Here is a 19,608-nt window from a genome sequence, read left to right as displayed (position 1 = left end):
ATTTCTGAGAAGAGATGTCATTTTTTTAATTTTATTTAAACAAATATTTTGACTGCCTCCTAGGCCTACTTGTTACTTAAAGGAAAATTCTTATGAGTATCCAGCAGTGACTCAAAATAAACATCCCTAACCCCCTAAGATAGTGACTGAGGCTTTTCTGTTGTTAATTTTCAATTATTAATTCTCAGTGAACACATACATGGACTCACAGGCCAGGGACCTTTACGGAATGGCATGGACTCTCAGTGCTCTTACCTTTGGTATTTCTTTGGAGCCCAGAGCTTTGGGACCTTCTCGACTTAGGTAGCTTCGATAAGCTTGGTAATTAGCGCGTTTCTTTTCCGAATCTTCAGGACTTGTAGACTTTGAGAAGAGGGAAAGGAAACTGAACAGTCGTGCAAAATTCATATAAAATTAAAAATTCATATCTACAAGTAAATATATCGTCACTTCAGTGTGACATTTTTAGTGATGTAAGTACTGACTCCCCACCTTACAGATGCCTAACTTAGAAAGATCCCTGCATCAGCCCTTCTCAAACCTTTTACTTTCTCTAAAGGTATTAGCCAAGTTGCCAACTCTAAGCAAACAAAATGAAAGCATGTGTTTTATTTTAGAAATTCACATAAATTTTAAATTCTATTCCATAATATGTCCATATCTATTTTAAGGTAAAAATAAATATTCCCCAAGTAAACCTGATCACCCAAGAAGATATGCTATGTTTATCCTATGAGCCGGAACACCCTTAACACACTGTCCTACACTCCTGGGGGTATGAGCACCCCAATCTGAGACTCAAGGCCTTCACATAAGCAGCCAGCTCAAACAAGGAGCAAGGTTTACACCAAAGAACAGACACATTCTATATGCAACTATTCTTCATCTATATTTAATCTCTTCCATTCTATTTCTTTCAGGAGATCTTACCATGGGTATATCTCAGAAAATCCTGGGGTAATTTTTAACTACATATCCCATGACCTACCTCCAGTTTCTGATTCAGAGATACAGGGTATGGCTAGGACATGTGTATTTGAGGGAAAAACATCCTAGATAATTCTCATTTTAAAACTACTACAAGATGGTCGCTGCTGTTTTTTATCTTTTTATTTTACATTATTTTTAACTTGTAAGTCACCCCAAATCTCTGAGAGTAGTAATATAAAGAAGTGACTTGATAAAATAGCTAAGCTAGTTTGGTTATGTTGCTTGTTGTGTGCTGTCGAGTCAACTCCAACTCATAGTGACCCTACAGGACAGAGTAGAATTGCCCCAGAGGGTTTCTAAGAAGCAGGTGGTGGATCTGAATTGCCAACCTTTTGGTTAGCAACCTGAGCTCTTAACCACTTCACCACCAGGGCTCTAGTTTGGTTATAATATGAGTTAAATAAGCCACTCTAGGATGGCTCTAGAACCTAATTTTAATTTTTAACAGTGGTTATCAAAGGTTGGTGTGCTGGCATTCAAATTATCTGAGGGGCTTATTAAAATATCCCACTGCCCAAAATGACACAACCATTTTGGAAAACAATACGGTGCTTCCTTAGAAAGCTAGAAATAGAAATGCCATGTGATCCAGCAATCCCACTCCTAGGAATATATCCTAGAGAAATAAGAGTCATCACATGAACAGACATATGCACACTCATGTTCACTGCAGCACTGTTCACAATAGCAAAAAGATGGAAACAACCTAGATGCCCATCAACAGATGAATGGGTAAACAAACTATGGTACATACACACAATGGAATATTGTGCAACGATAAAGAACAACAATGAATCTGTGAAGCATCTCATAACATGGATGAATCTGGAGGGGATTATGCTGAGTGAAATAGATCAATCATAAAAGGACAAATATTGCATGAGACCACTAACGTAAAAACTCATGAAAAGGTTTACACAAAAAAGAAACAATCTTTGATGGTTATGAGGGATGGGAGGGGTGGGGATGGAAAAACACTAAATACACAATAGATAAGCGGTAACTTAGGTGAAGGGTAAGACAGTACACAATACTGGGGAAGCTAGCACAACCTGTACAAGGCAAGGTCATAGAAGCTCCACAGACACATCCCAACTCCCTAAGGGACCGAATTGCTGGGCTGAGGGCTGTGGAGACCATGGTCTCAGGGAACATCTAACTGAACTGGCATAACATAATTTATAAAGAAAATGTTCAACGTTCTGCTTTGGTGAGTAGCATCTGGGGTCTTATAAGCCTGTGAGCAGCAATCAAGGATAGTCCACTGGTCTCATCCCTTCAGGAGCAAGGAAGAATGAAGAAAACTAAAGATACTAGGGAAAGGTTAGTCCAAAGGACTAATGGACCACACCTACCACTGCCTCCACCAGACTAAGTCCAGTACAACTAGGTGGTGACCAGCTACCATCACTTACTGCTCTGACAGAGATCACAATAGAGGGCCCTGGACAGAGCTGAAGAAAAACATAGAACAAAATTCTAACTCAAAAACAAAGACCAGGCTTGCTGGCCTGACAAAGACTGGAGAAACTCTGAGACTATGGCCCCCGGACATCCTTTCAGCTCAGTAATGAAGTCACTCCTGAGGCTCACCCTTCAGCCAAAGATTGAACGTGCCCATAAAACAAAACGAGACTAAAGGGGCACACCAGCTCTGGGGCAAGGACTAGAAGGCAGGAGGGGACAGGAAACCTGGTAATAGGGAACCCAAGGTTGAGAGGGAGACTGGTGACATGTCGTGCAGTTGTTAACCAATGTCATAAAATGACATGTGCACTGTTTAATGAGAAACTAGTTTGTTCTGTAAACCTTCATCTAAAGTACAATATAAAAAAAAGAGGAGAAAAATATAAATTAAAAAACAAAACAAAACACAGCTGCCCAGACTGCATGCCCTGGGAAACCATATTTTTATCAAGCTTTGCAGGAGAATCCAGTGCACACCAAAATGAGAAAACCATTCATTTAGAACATTAATTCTATGGGGAAAAAAAAATTCTAAACAACTTATAAAATAACTTTTGAAGTGTACCATTTATGAGGTCAGAATTACTTGTTACTTGACCAAGATAAACTAAATTTATTAAATAGATTTTGATATTCCTAAACTGCTTAAGCAAAAGCTCTGAGTCATTTCTATTCCAACCTTAAAAAATACAGTGAGGAGGAACGACGTCATGTAAAGATTCCTTCTTCTTTAATAAAAAAAGACAAGCCTCTATAAACTGAACATGTCTAGTGCGCCTAAATATTCATCTACCAAATAAATATTTAGTGAAGATAAACCTGAGGCCAGAAAGTTAATTGCTCCTCTAAGCATATTTACGAACATTAACCAGACAAAAGTATTTTGAAAATCACCACCCTTTCACCGTGCTACGCTAAAAAATCATGGTTATGAGCAGCTAAAATAGACAACATTTTGCTTTTAATTCTAAGTGCCCAAGAGGCATGAAGGAATAGACAGTGGTTTTTCATTATGAAGATAAAGTGGTTCCATATTCAAAGAGACCATTTGCTTCTCAAATACATTTGAAAACAAAGAAAACTTTTGAAAGGCATTATGTATTTTACCATTTTTTCCTTTGAAAATGATTTCAGTATCTCAACATTGTTACACAAAAGCAAAAAGGAGCAAATTCAGAACAAATCCAAATAATTATTTTAATAACAGCTAAAGCTTATATACCCAAACCCCAGTGCCAAAACTTATATAGCACCTATTATGTACCAGGTATGGTTTTAAGTGGCTTCATTTATTAACTCACTAGGTACTATAATCCCCATTTTACAAATGAGGAAACTGAAGCAGAAAGAGGGTAAATAATTAGACCAAAGTCATACATCTACTCGATGGCAGGGCTATGATTCAAAATTGGCTCCAGGGTCCATGCTTAGAGCCACTGTCTTATTCCGGTTTTTGGTTTGTTTTTTTTTTGCCTCAGAGGACCAGGCTCTGCCACTTACTTACTAGCTGGGTGATCTTGGGAAAGTTACTTAAGGTCTTTCAGCCTGTTTCTTCATCTTTGAAAGCTGAATAATAGTCAATAACCCACCGTGCTGTTGTGAAGATTTACATATATAATGTATTGGCATAACATCTGACACACAATAATACTCAAATATTGGCTAATTCAGATATATTAATTTATAATATTTGGATATATTAATAATTCATATTTAAAAAACCATATTAAAGATGTAGTCATATTAATAATCTATACTCTGCAACAGCTTCTGAATAAGACAACATCTTAGAAGTACTACCAAAAAAAAAAAAAAAAGCAAATCCACTGCTGTCGAGAGTCAATTCCAACCCATATCGACCCTACAGGACAGAGCAGAACTGCCCCACAGGGTTTCCAAGGAGCAGCTGGTGGATTCAAACCGCCAACCTTTTGGTTAGCAGACAAATACTTAATTACTACAGCACCAGGGCCCCAGAAGTACTACAAGTTAGAAATAAAACAGAAAACAATCAAACCCAGATCAACACACAGCTCCAAAATGATATTCATTTTAAAAAGTTGCTACCTCTTTTTTAGTTGGAGAACTTCTGGTTTTCTTAGGTGTTTTTGTTTCTCCTTTCAATTCACCAGCATTTTCTTGTCTTTTTGAGCCCATGGGCTCTACTTCTCGATAGGAACCCCTTTCTCTTTTTTTCAGAAGTGCCAGCTTAGAACTGGCCTTTCCAGGAGAGGGTTCTCCTGTTTTGTGAGCTGACGACTTAGGATGTGGCTCAGATTCTTTCGAACTTTCACATTTGGGTTGTTTCTTAGGACTGCTGTTCTTTCTTTCATCTGAAAATTGTTCTGTTTTTACTAGGAAGAAAGAAAAAATTATGATTGTTGTTTTTAGAAAATGATAGCCATTATCAACTTTTTTTTTTTCCACTTTTCAACAGAGTAATCTTAGTAGCAAACACTATCATATGGTGATTTCATGACCACATTAAGATCTCAGTACTACAGATTACACAGCACAATTATTTTTTTAAGAATTAGAAATTTATAGATTACTTCTTCACTATGTAACCAGTTCAAGTTAAGGGATCTGTCTGTCTTTTTTAACGTAAACTACTCATTTCTTAAAGTAATATGGTAATCTACGTCTAGGAACATGGAATTCACTCCACAGATAAACTTTAATTATCTGAAATTTACAGAGAAAACTTACTGACTAGAATACGTCACGTAAAAATTCCATGTTTTTAATACAGCCTGAAAGCCCAAAATCCTGAGGTTTCAAGACCAAAATGGTACTGAATAAACAGGTTTACTTATAAGATTAAGATAGTCTGTACTAGCAGAATGTTCCTTATCCGGGCCTCTAAAGAATAAAAACGAAACTGACTGGACAACTATGAGTCAGCTCTATGAGGCTATCTCTAAGATGAAAAGCTCTAAACATCTAATTCTTTGTCTTCCTAGAGTTAAGTACACACATTGCATTAAGGGACTCAAACAGTTTTTAAAATCATGAAAGTAATTTTTAGTCCTATGAAGGAGCCCTGGTGGCACAATGGTTAAGAGCTACTGCTGCTAACCAAAAGGTTGGCAGTTCGAATCCACCAGCCGCTCCTTGGAAACCCTATGGGGCAATTCTACTCTGTCCTATAGGGTCGCTATGAGTCGGAACCAACTTGACGGCACCTAACAACAACAACAACAGTCCTATGAAATGTCTATGTAAAAACACAAGGCAATTATTGAACAGAATGTTTAAACAAGATTACCATGAATTTTCTTCTATAAAGACAAATATTCCAGCTACTTTTTCCTGCTAGTATTACCTTTATGAGGATATTTATGTTTTTCTGTTTTACTTAAACTGGCTTGGACAGATGAAGACGTTTCTTTCTCTTCTTGGTTCTTTCGAGTCTAAGCAAATTAAAAAAGTGACAAATAGTAGGAAAACTATTACCACAAAATCTGTTATTAAAATTGATTACAGTTTTAATTCTAAGTTTAAAGCCACTTTCCAACTTGGCAGGATACTACAATAAACCTTCTTTCATTCACCCACACAATTTCTGGGGCAAATAAAGCATGTTTTATTACTTCATTTTATGGGTGAGGAAACCGAAAAATTATCCTAGTTCATCCCAATCTGGGAAATCGGGAAGCAGGAACCTTATCTCTGCTTCTTTCATCTCAACTCTCAAATTTCTTAGTATTATCCAGTAACTAAAATCCAAACCAAAAAGGCTTTTAAAATAAAATCAATCTAAAGCTCAAGCCAAAAGAAAAAGAAGACAGCATCTTCTCAAAATAAAAATACATATATCCATTCTCTCCACCGCTCCCTCAAAACTTCATTTTTCAAAGAAGTTATTACAAATGAGGATTTATGATAGTTTTTTTTTTTTTTTTTTTTAATTTAAAAGCCTTTAGATGGACTAAGGCTTTTCAACTGACAAAGTCCCCACTACTTCCTACTGTCCTACACAGGTCTGCTTAAGTCTTGGCCCCTGATGGTATCTAAGTTTGCAAATCCCTGCTTTAAAGAAAACAGGTGAAGTCTTTTTAAATTATCAGATATTGATAATGACAATTATATCAACTGAATGTGATTCATTAGAAATAAGGATAGTTTATTAGAGACAAAGTGATGAAAAAAATCTTCACGCTTTCAAAGATCCCTCCCGCAAAAGCTGGTAATAGAGAACCCAAGGTTGAGAAGGGAGAGTGTTAACACATCGTGGGGTTGTTAACCAGTGTCAGAGAACAATATGCGTACTAACTGTTTAACAGGAAACTAGTTTGTTCCATAAACCTTCATCTAAAGTACAATAAAAAAATAATCATAATAAATAAAGATTCCCCCCCCAGAATATACTAATTATTATTTGAGATTATCCTAATATAGATCTTGAAGTTAGCCAACTAGAAACAGCAAAAGTGTGCTTCCTGAGGAGGTAATTAATACTAAAGTCATGAAACCTGTGTTCCATAGGAATTTTTAGAAGCATTATTCTCTGACCAAGTACATAAGAGTCCTTTATGATAGAGAATAAGGAAAAGGTGTAATTTCTTGTTTTGTGAAGAAAGGTCCGGATTTGCTTTGGCTCTGCCAGTCTTCTTTTAGACAGAGTAAGTTTCTCAATGAGCTTCTCCAAAATATTTTTATAAATTAAAATAATGTAGTCGTGTTCCGGAAGAAATACTCATGGGTGTATATCCAGTGCCTAGAATACACAGGTATGAAAAGGAACACTATCAGATACTCAGAGTGCAAACAGCCCAACACAAAGCAACCTTTTTGGTCTTGGGTTCGTCATCCAACATGGCCAACGTTCTGGCAAACTCTTCATCCTCATGCAGTTGCCTCTCCAACTGTGGAAAGTATCAACAAAATGAGTTGCTTTTCTTCTTTTTTGTAAATGATGTTAGATTCATATACTTCAAAAAAACTAGAAGAATATTTTCCAGAAAACGACTATGATATTTTTCCACTTAATATTAATAATCAAGTAACACAGGTTTGTTGCCCTAAGCCAAGTTACATTTCAGAACACTTATTTCTAGCTTACCAGGCATGATAAATAAATTGAGCATGTTTTGAAAGCCACATTTCTTATAAAATTCGAAGCCTACAGTTTTCTCTTAATGGTCCTAATGCAACACTTACAGATGCCTTATTTCTGTTGACTTTAAACTCTAGAAAGAGCTCTGAAAGGAATCTCAATCTGATGGAAAACAATCATCTGGACGGCACAAAAGAGAGAGTGAATCTAAGACGTTTAGAAAATTACGATAGCAAGATACATACAAATGTAACCATCAAACTCCTATTTTCATTTACTAATTCTAATGTCTCTGTTGACTTTTGAAAATTTAAATGATGTTAGTTTTCCTAACATGCTAATATAACACACAAAGCAGACATTCTAGTTACCCTGCTGTTATTCCAAATAGTTTCACATTCAACCAAATGGAGGTCTTCCAGAAGAAAAAGCGTGGCAGTGAAAACAGTTCTCATTATGAACAGTTTTATACCCTCTGTAAAAGGGCCTGATTTAATACCAAACAAAAGCCTCCCTATATTATTCATACAGAAAGAAAGCCTCAAAATACACTTACTCCAAAAGAAAAGGCTTGGAAATTGGCATAAACCTGTTGAGAACACGGTAACCTCTCCTGTTGGTCAGATGAACTAACCCAAGCTACGCAGAACTACAAGCAAGCCAGACATATGTAGTAAATACACTCTCTGTTGACTAACATTTCTTTACCAAAACTGAACTATACATCTAATTGCTAAAAAGAATACAAAAACCTTGCTCATGTCAAGAAAGGAGAGACTGAAAGGGCTGACTCAAGATGGGGAGAGTAAGTGGGAGTAGGGAGTGAGATGTATGTAAACTTATATGTGACAGACTGATTGGATTTGTAAACGTTCACTTGAAGCTTAATAAAAGTTATTATAAAAAAAAAAAAAAAAAACTAAATGGGTTACGCTTACATGAAATATCTGTAGTAGGCAAATGCATAGAGACCAAAGTTTATTAGTGGTCACCAGGGGTGGGTGGGAGGGACAGTTATTGCTTAAGGGGCACTGAGTTTATGTGAAGGGTGAGGAAAAAAATTGGAAACGGATTGTGGTGATGGTCGTACAACCTGGGGAATGTAATTGATGTTACTGAATTATACACATAAAAATGAAAAAAAAAAAAAAACCTTGCTCAAAGCAAGGTCTTTCAAACTCTGAACCAACAATGGCCATGGAAGGATTTCTGCTTGAGCTCTGTACCACTTTCCCAAAATATCATGCTATACAGTATGTTTCTGGTAAAAAAGATTTTAGATGTTTTAGAGGATAGAACAAAAGCAATTGATGCTTCCATTAGAAAATCATTATGGTGATTATAAGATCATGTGATCAAGAGTCCTGTATTTTAATACATTGCTCAGCACAACAGATGATGTTTAACATACTGACTTACACGTTAGATACTAGACACACATTTACTAAATGAGTAAATGAAGAGGTGAAAGTGAGCGGGAACAGAAGGGGGAAAAATATCCCCTAGAAGGGTAATTAGGTAATACATCACCAATCATCTATATCCTAAAATTCCTTCATCAGATTAATAAATTACCAAACAAGATTCTGAAAGAATGTGGTGGAAATGAGAAAACGGAGGATTTTGATACAAAGTACCACACCTGGTTTGGAAAGGATTGAGTGAACTGCTAGGACTTGGGACAGATAAGGAAAAGTTAAGAAAAAAAAAAAGGAAAAGTTAGATCCCTAAAAATCACCTCACAGTTTTACCTAGATCACCTCTGCTACCTTGAAAGGTGTGGAGACCTGTTTGTAATTATGTAATTCACTGTGATCAGATAACATAGAAAAGGATTGTGAAAACACACACCATAAACTGTCAAATTAATAAAATGGGAACAGTCAGATGTATTCCAGGATAATGGGATAGAGCTCTCTCACAACAGTATTTATCAAGAGCCTGTTCTGTGCCAGGCACTAAGATGAGCACTGAGGTCACCATGGTTGACTAACATAAATGACCCTGCTTTAGTAGAGTTTAGAGCCTATACGTAGGAAGACATTTAAATAGCAATTATAGTAAGTAATAACAGCTATGATCAGGTGCTACAAAGTATGTAAGAGGGGTTTCTAATACAGTTTGGGGATCCTGGGTTAAGTGACACTTAAACTAATATGCAGGAAAGGGTTCAGACAGCAGGAACCAAAGCGTGGAGCCTCGGACAGAGATGAGGACTCTTCCTCGAAATACTTGCTTCACTTGGCTTTCATAAAATATCAAGTTCTCCTGATTTTCCTCCTACTTCACTATCCACACTTTCCAAGTTTCTTTTTCTGGATCCTCCTCCACTTCCTGACCTCTAAATGTTAATAGTGCCCCAGAGCTCAATCCTGAGACCTCTTTTTTTCTGTTTACATTCTCTTCCCATGATCTCATCCAGCTATACTTTTTTTTTTTAATTGATTTTTATTAAGCTTCAAGTGAACATTTACCATTCCAATCAGTCTGTCACATGTAGGTTTACATACATCTTACTCCCTTCTCCCACTTGCTCTCCCCCTATTGAGTCAGCCCTTACAGTCTCTCGTTTCCTGCCAATTTTGCCATCTTCCCTCTCTCTCTATCTTCCCATCCCCCCTCCAGTCAAGAGTTGCCTACACACTCTCCAGTGTCCACCTGATTTAATTAGCTCACTCTTCATCAGCATCTCTCTCCCCGCCACTGACCAGTCCTTTTCATGCCTGATGAGTTGTCTTCGGGGATGGTTCCTGTCCTGTGCCATCAGAAGTTCTGGGGAGCCTTGTCTCTGGGATTCCTCTAGTCGCAGTCATACCATTACGTATGGTCTTTTTATGAGAATTTGGGGTCTGTATCCCATTGGTCTCCTGCTCCCTCAGGAGCTGTCTGTTGTGCTCCCTGACAGGGCAGACATCGATTGTGGCCGGGTACCAACTAGTTCTTCTGGTCTCAGGATAATGTAGGTCTCTGGTTCATGTGGCCCTTTCTGTCTCTTGAGTTCTTAGTTGTCGTGTGACCTTAGTGTTCTTCCTTTGCCTTTGCTCCAGGTGGGTTGAGACCAATTGATGGATCTTAGATGGCCGCTTGTTGGCATTTAGGACCCCAGGCGCCACAATTCAAAGTGGGATGCAGAATGTTTTTATAATAGAATTATTTTGCCCACTGACTTAGAAGTCCCCTCAAACCAAGTTCCCCACACCCCAGCCCCTGCTCCGCTGACCTTTGAAGCTTTCATTTTATCCCGGAAACATCTTTGTTTTTAGTCCAGTCCAATTAGGCTGACCTTCCTTGTATTGAGTGTTGTCTTTCCCTTCACCCAAAGCAGTTCTTATCTACTGATTGATCAATAAAAAGCCCTCTCCCTCCCTCCCTCCCTCCCCCCTTTGTAACCACAAAAGTATGTGTTCTTCTCAGTTTTTTCTATTTCTCAAGATCTTATAATAGTGGTCTTATACAATATTTGTCCTTTTGCCTCTGACTCATTTCGCTCAGCATAATGCCTTCCAGATTCCTCCATGTTATGAAATGTTTCAGAGATTCATCACTGTTCTTTATCGATGTGTAGTATTCCATTGTGTGAATATACCACAACTTATTTACCCATTCATCCGTTGACGGACATCTTGGTTGCTTCCAGCTTTTTGCTATTGTAAACAGAGCTGCAATAAACATGGGTGTGCATATATCTGTTTGTGTGAAGGCTCTTGTATCTCTAGGGTATATTCCGAGGAGTGGGATTTCTGGGTTGTATGGTAGTTCTATTTCTAACTGTTTAAGATAACGCCAGATGGATTTCCAAAGTGGTTGTACCATTTTACATTCCCACCAGCAGTGTATAAGAGTTCCAATCTCTCCACAGCCTCTCCAACATTTATTATTTTGTGTTTTTTGGATTAATGCCAGTCTAGTTGGTGTGAGATGGAAACTCATCGTAGTTTTAATTTGCATTTCTCTAATGGCTAATGATCGAGAGCATTTTCTCATGTATCTGTTGGCTGCCTGAATATCTTCTTTAGTGAAATGTGTGCTCATATCCTTTGCCCACTTCTTGATTGGGTTGTTTGTCTTTCTGTGGTTGAGTTTTGACAGAATCATGTAGATTTTAGAGATCAGGCGCTAGTCTGAGATGTCATAGCTGAATATTCTTTCCCAGTCTGTAGGTGGTCTTTTTACTCTTTTGGTGAAGTCTTTAGATGAGCATAGGTGTTTGATTTTTAGGAGCTCCCAGTTATCTGGTTTCTCTTTGTCATTTTTGGTAATGTTTTGTATTCTGTTTATGCCTTGTATTAGGGCTCCTAGGGTTGTCCCTACTTTTTCTTCCATGATCTTTATCGTTTTAGTCTTTATGTTTAGGTCTTTGATCCACTTGGAGTTAGTTTTTGTGCATGGTGTGAGGTATGGGTCCTGTTTCATTCTTTTGCAAATGGATATCCCGTTATGCCAGCACTGTTTGTTAAAAAGACTATCATTTCCCCAATTGACTGACACTGATTCTTTGTCAAATATCAGCTGCTCATATGTGGATGGATTTATATCCGGGTTCTCAATTCTGTTCCATTGGTCTATGTGCCTGTTGTTGTACCAGTACCAGGCTGTTTTGACTACTGTAGCTGTATAATAGGTTCTGAAATCAGGTAGAGTGAGGCCTCCCACTTTCTTCTTCTTTTTCAGTAATGCTTTGCTTATCTGGGGGTTCTTTCCCTTCCATATGAAATTAGTGATTTGTTTCTCTATCCCCTTAAAATATGACATTGGTATTCGGATTGGAAGTGCGTTATATGTATAGATGGCTTTTGGTAGAATAAACATTTTTACTATGTTATGTCTTCCTATCCATGAGCAGGGTATGTTTTTCCACTTAAGTATGTCCTTTTGAATTTCTTGTAGCAGAGTTTTATAGTTTTCTTTCTATAGGTCTTTTACATCCTTGGTAAGATTTATTCCTAAGTATTTTATCTTCTTGGGGGCTACTGTGAATGGTATTGATTTGGTTATTTCCTCTTCGGTGTTCTTTTCGTTGATGTAGAGGAATCCAAGTGATTTTTGTATGTTTATTTTATAACCTGAGACTCTGCCAAACTCTTCTATTTGTTTCAGTAGTTTTCTGGAGGATTCCTTAGGGTTTTCCACGTATACGATCATGTCATCTGCAAATAGTGATAGCTTTACTTCCTCCTTGCCAATCTGGATACCCTTTATTTCTTTGTCTAGCCTAATTGCCCTGGCTAGGACTTCAAGTACGATGTTGAATAAGAGCGGTGATAAAGGGCATCCTTGTCTGGTTCCTGTACTCAAGGGAAATGCTTTCAGGTTCTCTCCATTTAGAGTGATATTGGCTGTTGGCTTTGCATAGATGCCCTTTATTATGTTGAGGAATTTTCCTTCAATTCCTATTTTGGTAAGAGTTTTTATCATAAATGGGTGTTGAACTTTGTCAAATGCCTTTTCTGCATCTATTGATAAGATCATGTGGTTTTTATCTTTTGTTTTATTTATGTGATGGATTACATTAATGGTTCTTCTGATATTAAACCAGGCTTGCATACCTGGTATAAATCCCACTTGATCAGGGTGAATTATTTTTTTGATGTGTTGTTGGATTCTATTGGCTAGAATTTTGTTGAGGATTTTTGCATCTATGTTCATGAGGGATATAGGTCTAAAATGTTCTTTTTTTGTAATGTCTTTACCTGGTTTTGGTATCAGGGAGATGGTACCTTCATAGAATGAGTTGGGTAGTATTCTGTCTTTTTCTATGCTTTGAAATACCTTCAGTAGTAATGGTGTTAAGTCTTCTCTGAAGGTTTGGTAGAACTCTGCAGTAAAGCCGTCTGGGCCAGGAGTTTTTTTTGTTGGAAGTTTTTTGATTACCGTTTCAATCTCTTTTTTTGTTATGGGTCTATTTAGTTGTTCTACTTCTGAATGTGTTAGTTTAGGTAGGTAGTATTTTTCCAAGAATTTATCCATTTCTTCTAGGTTTTCAAATTTGTTAGAGTACGATTTTACGTAGTAATCTGAAATGATTCTTTTAATTTCATTTGGTTCTGTTGTGATGTGGTCCTTCTCGTTTCTTATTTGGGTTATTTGTTTCCTTTCCTGTATTTCTTTAGTCAGTCTAGCCAATGGTTTATCAATTTTGTTAATTTTTTCAAAGAACCAGCTTTTGGCTTTGTTAATTCTTTCAATTGTTTTTCTGTTCTCTAATTCATTTAGTTCAGCTCTAATTTTTATTATTTGTTTTCTTCTGGTGCCTGATGGGTTCTTTTGTTGCTCACTTTCTATTTGTTCAAGTTGTTGGGACAGTTCTTTGATTTTGGCTCTTTCTTCTTTTTGTATGTGTGCATTTATCGATATAAATCGGCCTCTGAGCACTGCTTTTGCTGTGTCCCAGAGGTTTTGATAGGAAGTATTTTCATTCTCGTTGCTTTCTAAGAATTTCCTTATTCCCTCCTTGATGTCTTCTATAACCCAGTCCTTTTTCAGGAGGGTATTGTTCATTTTCCAAGTATTTGATTTCTTTTCCCTAGTTTTTCTGTTATTGATTTCTAGCTTCATTGCCTTGTGGTCTGAGAAGATGTTTTGTAATATTTCGATGTTTTGGATTCTGCAAAGGTTTGTTTTATGACCTAATATGTGGTCTATTCTAGAGAATGTTCCACGTGCGCTAGAAAAAAAGTATACTTTGTAGCAGTTGGGTGGAGAGTTCTGTATAAGTCAATGAGGTCAAGTTGGTTGATTGTTGTAAGTAGGTCTTCCGTGTCTCTATTGAGCTTCTTACTGGATGTCCTGTCCTTCTCCGAAAGTGGTGTGTTGAAGTCTCCTACTATAAATGTGGAGGTGTCTATCTCACTTTTCAGTTCTGTTAAAATTTGATTTGTGTATCTTGCAGCCCTGTCATTGGGTGCGTAAATATTTAATATGGTTATGTCTTCCTGATCAATTGTCCCTTTTATCATTATACAGTGTCCTTCTTTATCCTTCGTGGTGGATTTAAGTCTAAAGTCTATTTTGTCAGAAATTAATATTGCTACTCCTCTTCTTTTTTGCTTATTATTTGCTTGATATATTTTTTTCCATCCTTTGAGTTTTAGTTTGTTTGTGTCTCTAAGTCTAAGGTGTGTCTCTTGTAGGCAGCATATAGATGGATCGTGTTTCTTTATCCAGTCCGTGACTCTCTGTCTCTTTATTGGTGCATTTAGTCCATTTACATTCAGCGTAATTATAGATAAATAAGTTTTTAGTGCTGTCATTTTGATGCCTTTTCATGTGTTGTTGGCCATTTCATTTTTCCACATGCTTTTTTGTGTTGAGACGTTTTTCTTAGTAGCATGTGAGATCCTCATTTTCATAATGTTTAACTTTGTTTGTTGAATCGTTATGTTTTTCTTGGCTTTTTTCTTGAGTTATGGAGTTGATATTCCTTTTTGTGGTTACCTTATTATTAACCCTTATTTCTCTAAGTAAAAACCTAACTTGTATCGTTCTATATCGCCTTGTATCACTCTCCATCTGGCAGTTCAAAGCCTCCTATATTCAGTCCCTCTTTTTGATTATTGTGATCGTTTATCTATTGATTTCCATGATTTCCTGTTATGTGTATTATTTTGTTTATTTATTTATTTTTTAGAATTAATCTTAATTTGTTTGTTTTTGTGCTTTCCCTATTTGAGTTGCATTGATATCAGGAGGTTCTGTTTTGTGACCTTGTATTGTGCTGGTACCTGATATTATTGGTCATCAGGCCAAACAATCTCCTTTAGCATTTCTTGCAGTCTTGGTTTAGTTTTTGCAAATTCTCTAAACTTGTGTTTATCTGTAAATATCTTAATTTCTCCTTCATATTTCAGAGAGAGTTTTGCTGGATATATGATCCTTCGTTGGCAGTTTTTCTCCTTCAGTGCTCTGTATACGTCGTCCCATTCTCTTCTTGCCTGCATGGTTTCTGCTGAGTAGTCTGAACTTATTCTTATTGATTGTCCCTTGAAGGAAACCTTTCTTTTCTCCCTGGCTGCTTTTAAAATTTTCTCTTTGTCTTTGGTTTTGGCAAGTTTGATGATAATATGTCTTGGTGTTTTTCTTTTTGGATCAATCTTAAATGGGGTTCGATGAGCATCTTGGATAGATATCCTTTCGTCTTTCATGATGTCAGGGAAGTTTTGTGTCAGGAGTTCTTCAACTATTTTCTCTGTGTTTTCTGTCCCCCCTCCCTGTTCTGGGACTCCAATCACTCGCAAGTTATCCTTCTTGATAGAGTCCCACATGATTCTTAGGGTTTCTTCATTTTTTTTTAATTCTTTTATCTGATTTTTTTTCAGCTATGTTGGTGTTGATTCCCTGGTCCTCCAGATGTCCCAGTCTACATTCTAATTGCTCGAGTCTGCTCCTCTGACTTTCTATTGCGTTGTCTAATTCTGTAATTTTATTGTCAATCTTTTGGACTTCTACATGCTGTCTCTCTATGGATTCTTGCAACTTATTAATTTTTCCACTATGTTCTTGAATAATCTTTTTGAGTTCTTCAACAGTTTTATCAGTGTGCTCCTTGGCTTTTTCTGCAGTTATCCTAATTTCATTTGTGATATCTTTAAGCATTCTGTAAATTAGTTTTTTATATTCTGTATCTGATAATTCCAGGATTGTATCTTCATTTGGGAAAGATTTTGATTCTTTTGTTTGGGGGGTTGGAGAAGCTGTCATGGTCTGTTTCTCTATGTGGTTTGATATGGACTGCTGTCTCCGAGCCATCACTGGGAAACTAGATTTTCCAGGTAATCAGCTAAAAAAAAATGCAGTCACATCCCTATCTGAATTCTCCCTCTGGCTCAGGGTATTCGGATGTTAATGGAGCCGCCTGGGGAGGGTGGGGGAGGGATCAGAGAGCTAGGAGTGTAGCACCACAGAATATAGAGCTGATCCCCGCGTTCACGCTCCGCCCCCATCCGCCAAAATCCCGGCGGGACGCCTCCCTGGCTGGGACACTACTCTCCCCGCTCCGAGACCAGTTACTTTCTCCCGGGGACTTCTCCCTCCGGTGCGCCGCACCGCTCGCGCGAACTGGGTGGGCGTCACCCGCACGACCAGGTAGGCCCGCCCCCTGGGTCAATTCAGGGGAATATAACTGATCCCCGTGCTCACACCCCACCCGCTTTAGCCAAAATCCGGGCGGGGACGCTGCTCTCCCCGCTCCAAGACCAGTCACTTCCTCCCGGGGACTTCTCCCTCCGGTGTGCCGCGCCGCACGTGTGAACTGGGTGGGCATTCCCCGCACGAACGTGTGGGCCCCGCCCCGGGGTTGCTTTAGGGAAATACAGCTGATCCCCCCCGCGCCACGCCCACTTCCCGCCAAACTCCCGGCAGGACAGCTCCCCGGCTGGGACGCTGCTCTCCCCACTCCAAGATCAGTCACTGCCTCCCGGATGCTTCTCCCACCGACTGCGCCGCTACGCCGCCCGCGCCAACCAGCTAGACTTCCTCCCGGGTTGGGTTCGGGGGGGTAGGGCTGGGCCCCTTGTCTGTGCCGTCTGCCCCTCTGGGCTCTGCCCCAGATCGGGCTCCGAAGGTCACCTGCCTGGTACGCTGGCTCCTAGTTCTGAAAACAGTCGCTGTCTGCCCGTATTTGTTCGTTTTCCGTCTCTAAGTCTGTGTTTGTTGTTCAGAGTTCGTAGATTGTTATGTATGTGATCGATTCACTTGTTTTTCTGAGTCTTTGTTGCAAGAGGGATCCGCGGTAGCGTCCACCTAGTCCGCCAGCTTGGCCCCGCCTTAACATCTATACTTGTTTTAAATACCATCAAATGCTAATGATTCCCAAATATACATTTTCAGCCTAGATCTCTCCTCTGAGTTCCAAACTCCTCTATGCAACCATCTACTCAGCACCTTCATTTGGAAGTCTATTAGGCATCTCGAACTTAACATGTCCAAAACACAACTCTTGATTTCTCTATACCAAACCTGTTCTGCCTCCCCTGTTCCAGTCTTAGTAAATGGTACCCCCATGTATCCAGTTGCTCAGACCAAAACACCTGAGAGTCACCCCTGAATCCTCTTTCCCTCACACCTTACAGTCTATCAACAAAAACTTGAAGACTGTACCTTCAAAACACAAACAGATTATGACTTTTCATTGCCTCTCCATTACCACCCTGGTATAAGCCAATTACCTTCTCTCACCTACCCAACTATAACAGTCTCCAAACTGGTCTATTACCCTCAAAGCAGCCAGAATGACTTTTTTTTTAAACATCCCTCAAGTCATATCGCTTCTCTATTCAAAACTCCAATGGCTTCCCATCTCACTGAGACTAAATCCAAAGCCCTTACCATCCAAATGTCTTTCGGTCAGTATCAAAGACCTATCATGACCTACAGGATTTCATGCTGGCCATTTCTCCAAACTCATCTCATTCCACTATCTTTGTTACTCTTCTCCGGCCATACTGGTTTCCTTGAACACATAAAGCACACTCATACCTCAGGACACATACACCTTCTGTTTACTCTGCTTAGAGGAAATCCTCCAGACAGCCAACCCTATGCTTACTGTGCTGCTGTATTTTATGCCCCAATGTCACTTCCTCAGAGGGGTTTTCCTAACCTCTCTACGTAAAATACAACACTCATAACCCCACTGATCACCCCAAAACTCTAGATTCTTTTACTTTTTTTAGGTGGCACTTATAACAAACTGATATTTCTTTTTTTTTTTAACTGCAGTATCTCTAACCCAGAACAGTGCCAGACACTCAAAACGTCCTCAATAAATACTTGTTAGATAAATACATGGGCTTACAGGTCAAGAAAGAGCTCTGAACTGGAGACAGATTTAGGGGTCATCAACATATACATAGAAGTAGATGACACAGTCCAAAATGTATGTAAAAAGTGAAAGGAAAATCAAATTATTATAAATATGCTAAAGGAGCCTTCCATTCAAAAAATTCTAGTAGTAAGTCTTTAAGTAAACAATTATCCCCTGCTTTCATCATTTATCTTTTAAATAAATTTAGATTTTCATATATTAGATTTTAACTTATTTTATACATAACTCTTCCAATGAGGTTCAATCCAAAACTAGAGCACAACAATCTTGGTTGTTTGCCTGGCTAGACTAATTAGCAGTCACAACACATCAAGCTTTCAATGCTATCTAAACAAAACATCAATACCTCTGCATCTTCATCAAGTTGCAGTTGCTTGGCGATAGCTTCATCATTTAATCTGGAATCCTTTGTATTTTGTGAAGGCTATATTTCAATGAAAATGAAGCGAGATCAGCATAAACCTTAAGTTAAAAACTAAAGTGCTTTTTCTTGACTGTAGCTGATTAACTAAACCTATAAGTGTACAAGTAATAGAATAGTTGCAATCTACATTGGCCTGAAAATCATGCTCATGGTCACTTCCCGAACATATCCAATTTCCGAATGAGTAAATATCCCACAGACAGATGGTTCTCACTTAATTCTATTGACATGTTCAAGAGAAGTACCAAAAAACCTTGTAGACAAATGTCTTGGCCTAAGAAGTCCAGAACATTGGCAAGCCAATATGTGAGAATGATTACACTGTCCTGTGGAGGCAATAATGAAATCAACAAACATGGCACACCATTTGGCCAGTTTTCACTCAGGGGACTAGTTTCACTATGATTTATCTGTTTGTTTTCTAAATGTCCAGAAAAAGATGATTCCAATATTAATCAAAGTAGAGAAGATAAAAAAGTGTAGCATAGGTATGCCCTATTTAGAAGGGATGTATTTATGACCTCATTTGGGAACAAATTTATTGTCCAATTTTGTCTAACTGAGGTCAATAGTAAAATGAGTTTGCCTTTTGAGTATTTAATTTAAATTCTAAGAATTAGAATTTTTTCTTATGGTTTAAATAATCTTTTTCTACTCTAATATTTTTTTTAAATTATATCTATAATATTCTAACTTCCTCATCCTCTAAAATGAGGGCAAAACATTTTTTCCATAATCATAGGAAAATTATTTTCATTAATAAAACATGCTGACCTATTTATAATGCCCAAATTTCTCCTCTTATTAATAACAATGAAATAGGTACAAAGTCTGAACATTGTTACT

The 19,608-nt window shown here is 38.1% G+C and overlaps 1 protein-coding gene across 4 annotated transcripts in view; it reads right to left on the bottom strand.

The window, feature by feature from the left end:
* RFC1 (replication factor C subunit 1) overlaps nt 1-19,608 on the bottom strand; it is a 121,476-nt gene that overhangs the window by 42,048 nt on the left and 59,820 nt on the right. For all 4 annotated transcript variants that reach the window (XM_003411302.4, XM_010591419.3, XM_023549800.2 and 1 more), the window contains exons 6-10: nt 18,685-18,762; nt 7,248-7,325; nt 5,783-5,870; nt 4,525-4,811; nt 256-363 (exon numbers count right to left, since the gene is read on the bottom strand). In XM_003411302.4, the coding sequence (XP_003411350.1) occupies nt 256-363; nt 4,525-4,811; nt 5,783-5,870; nt 7,248-7,325; nt 18,685-18,762 (639 nt within the window). The remainder of the gene's footprint in view (nt 1-255; nt 364-4,524; nt 4,812-5,782; nt 5,871-7,247; nt 7,326-18,684; nt 18,763-19,608) is intronic.

The sequence above is a fragment of the Loxodonta africana genome, chromosome 5, assembly GCF_030014295.1.
Source record: "Loxodonta africana isolate mLoxAfr1 chromosome 5, mLoxAfr1.hap2, whole genome shotgun sequence".
Taxonomy (NCBI): domain Eukaryota; kingdom Metazoa; phylum Chordata; class Mammalia; order Proboscidea; family Elephantidae; genus Loxodonta; species Loxodonta africana.
Note: the sequence above shows the minus strand (reverse complement) of the source record. Positions and strands in the feature narration are given on the sequence as shown.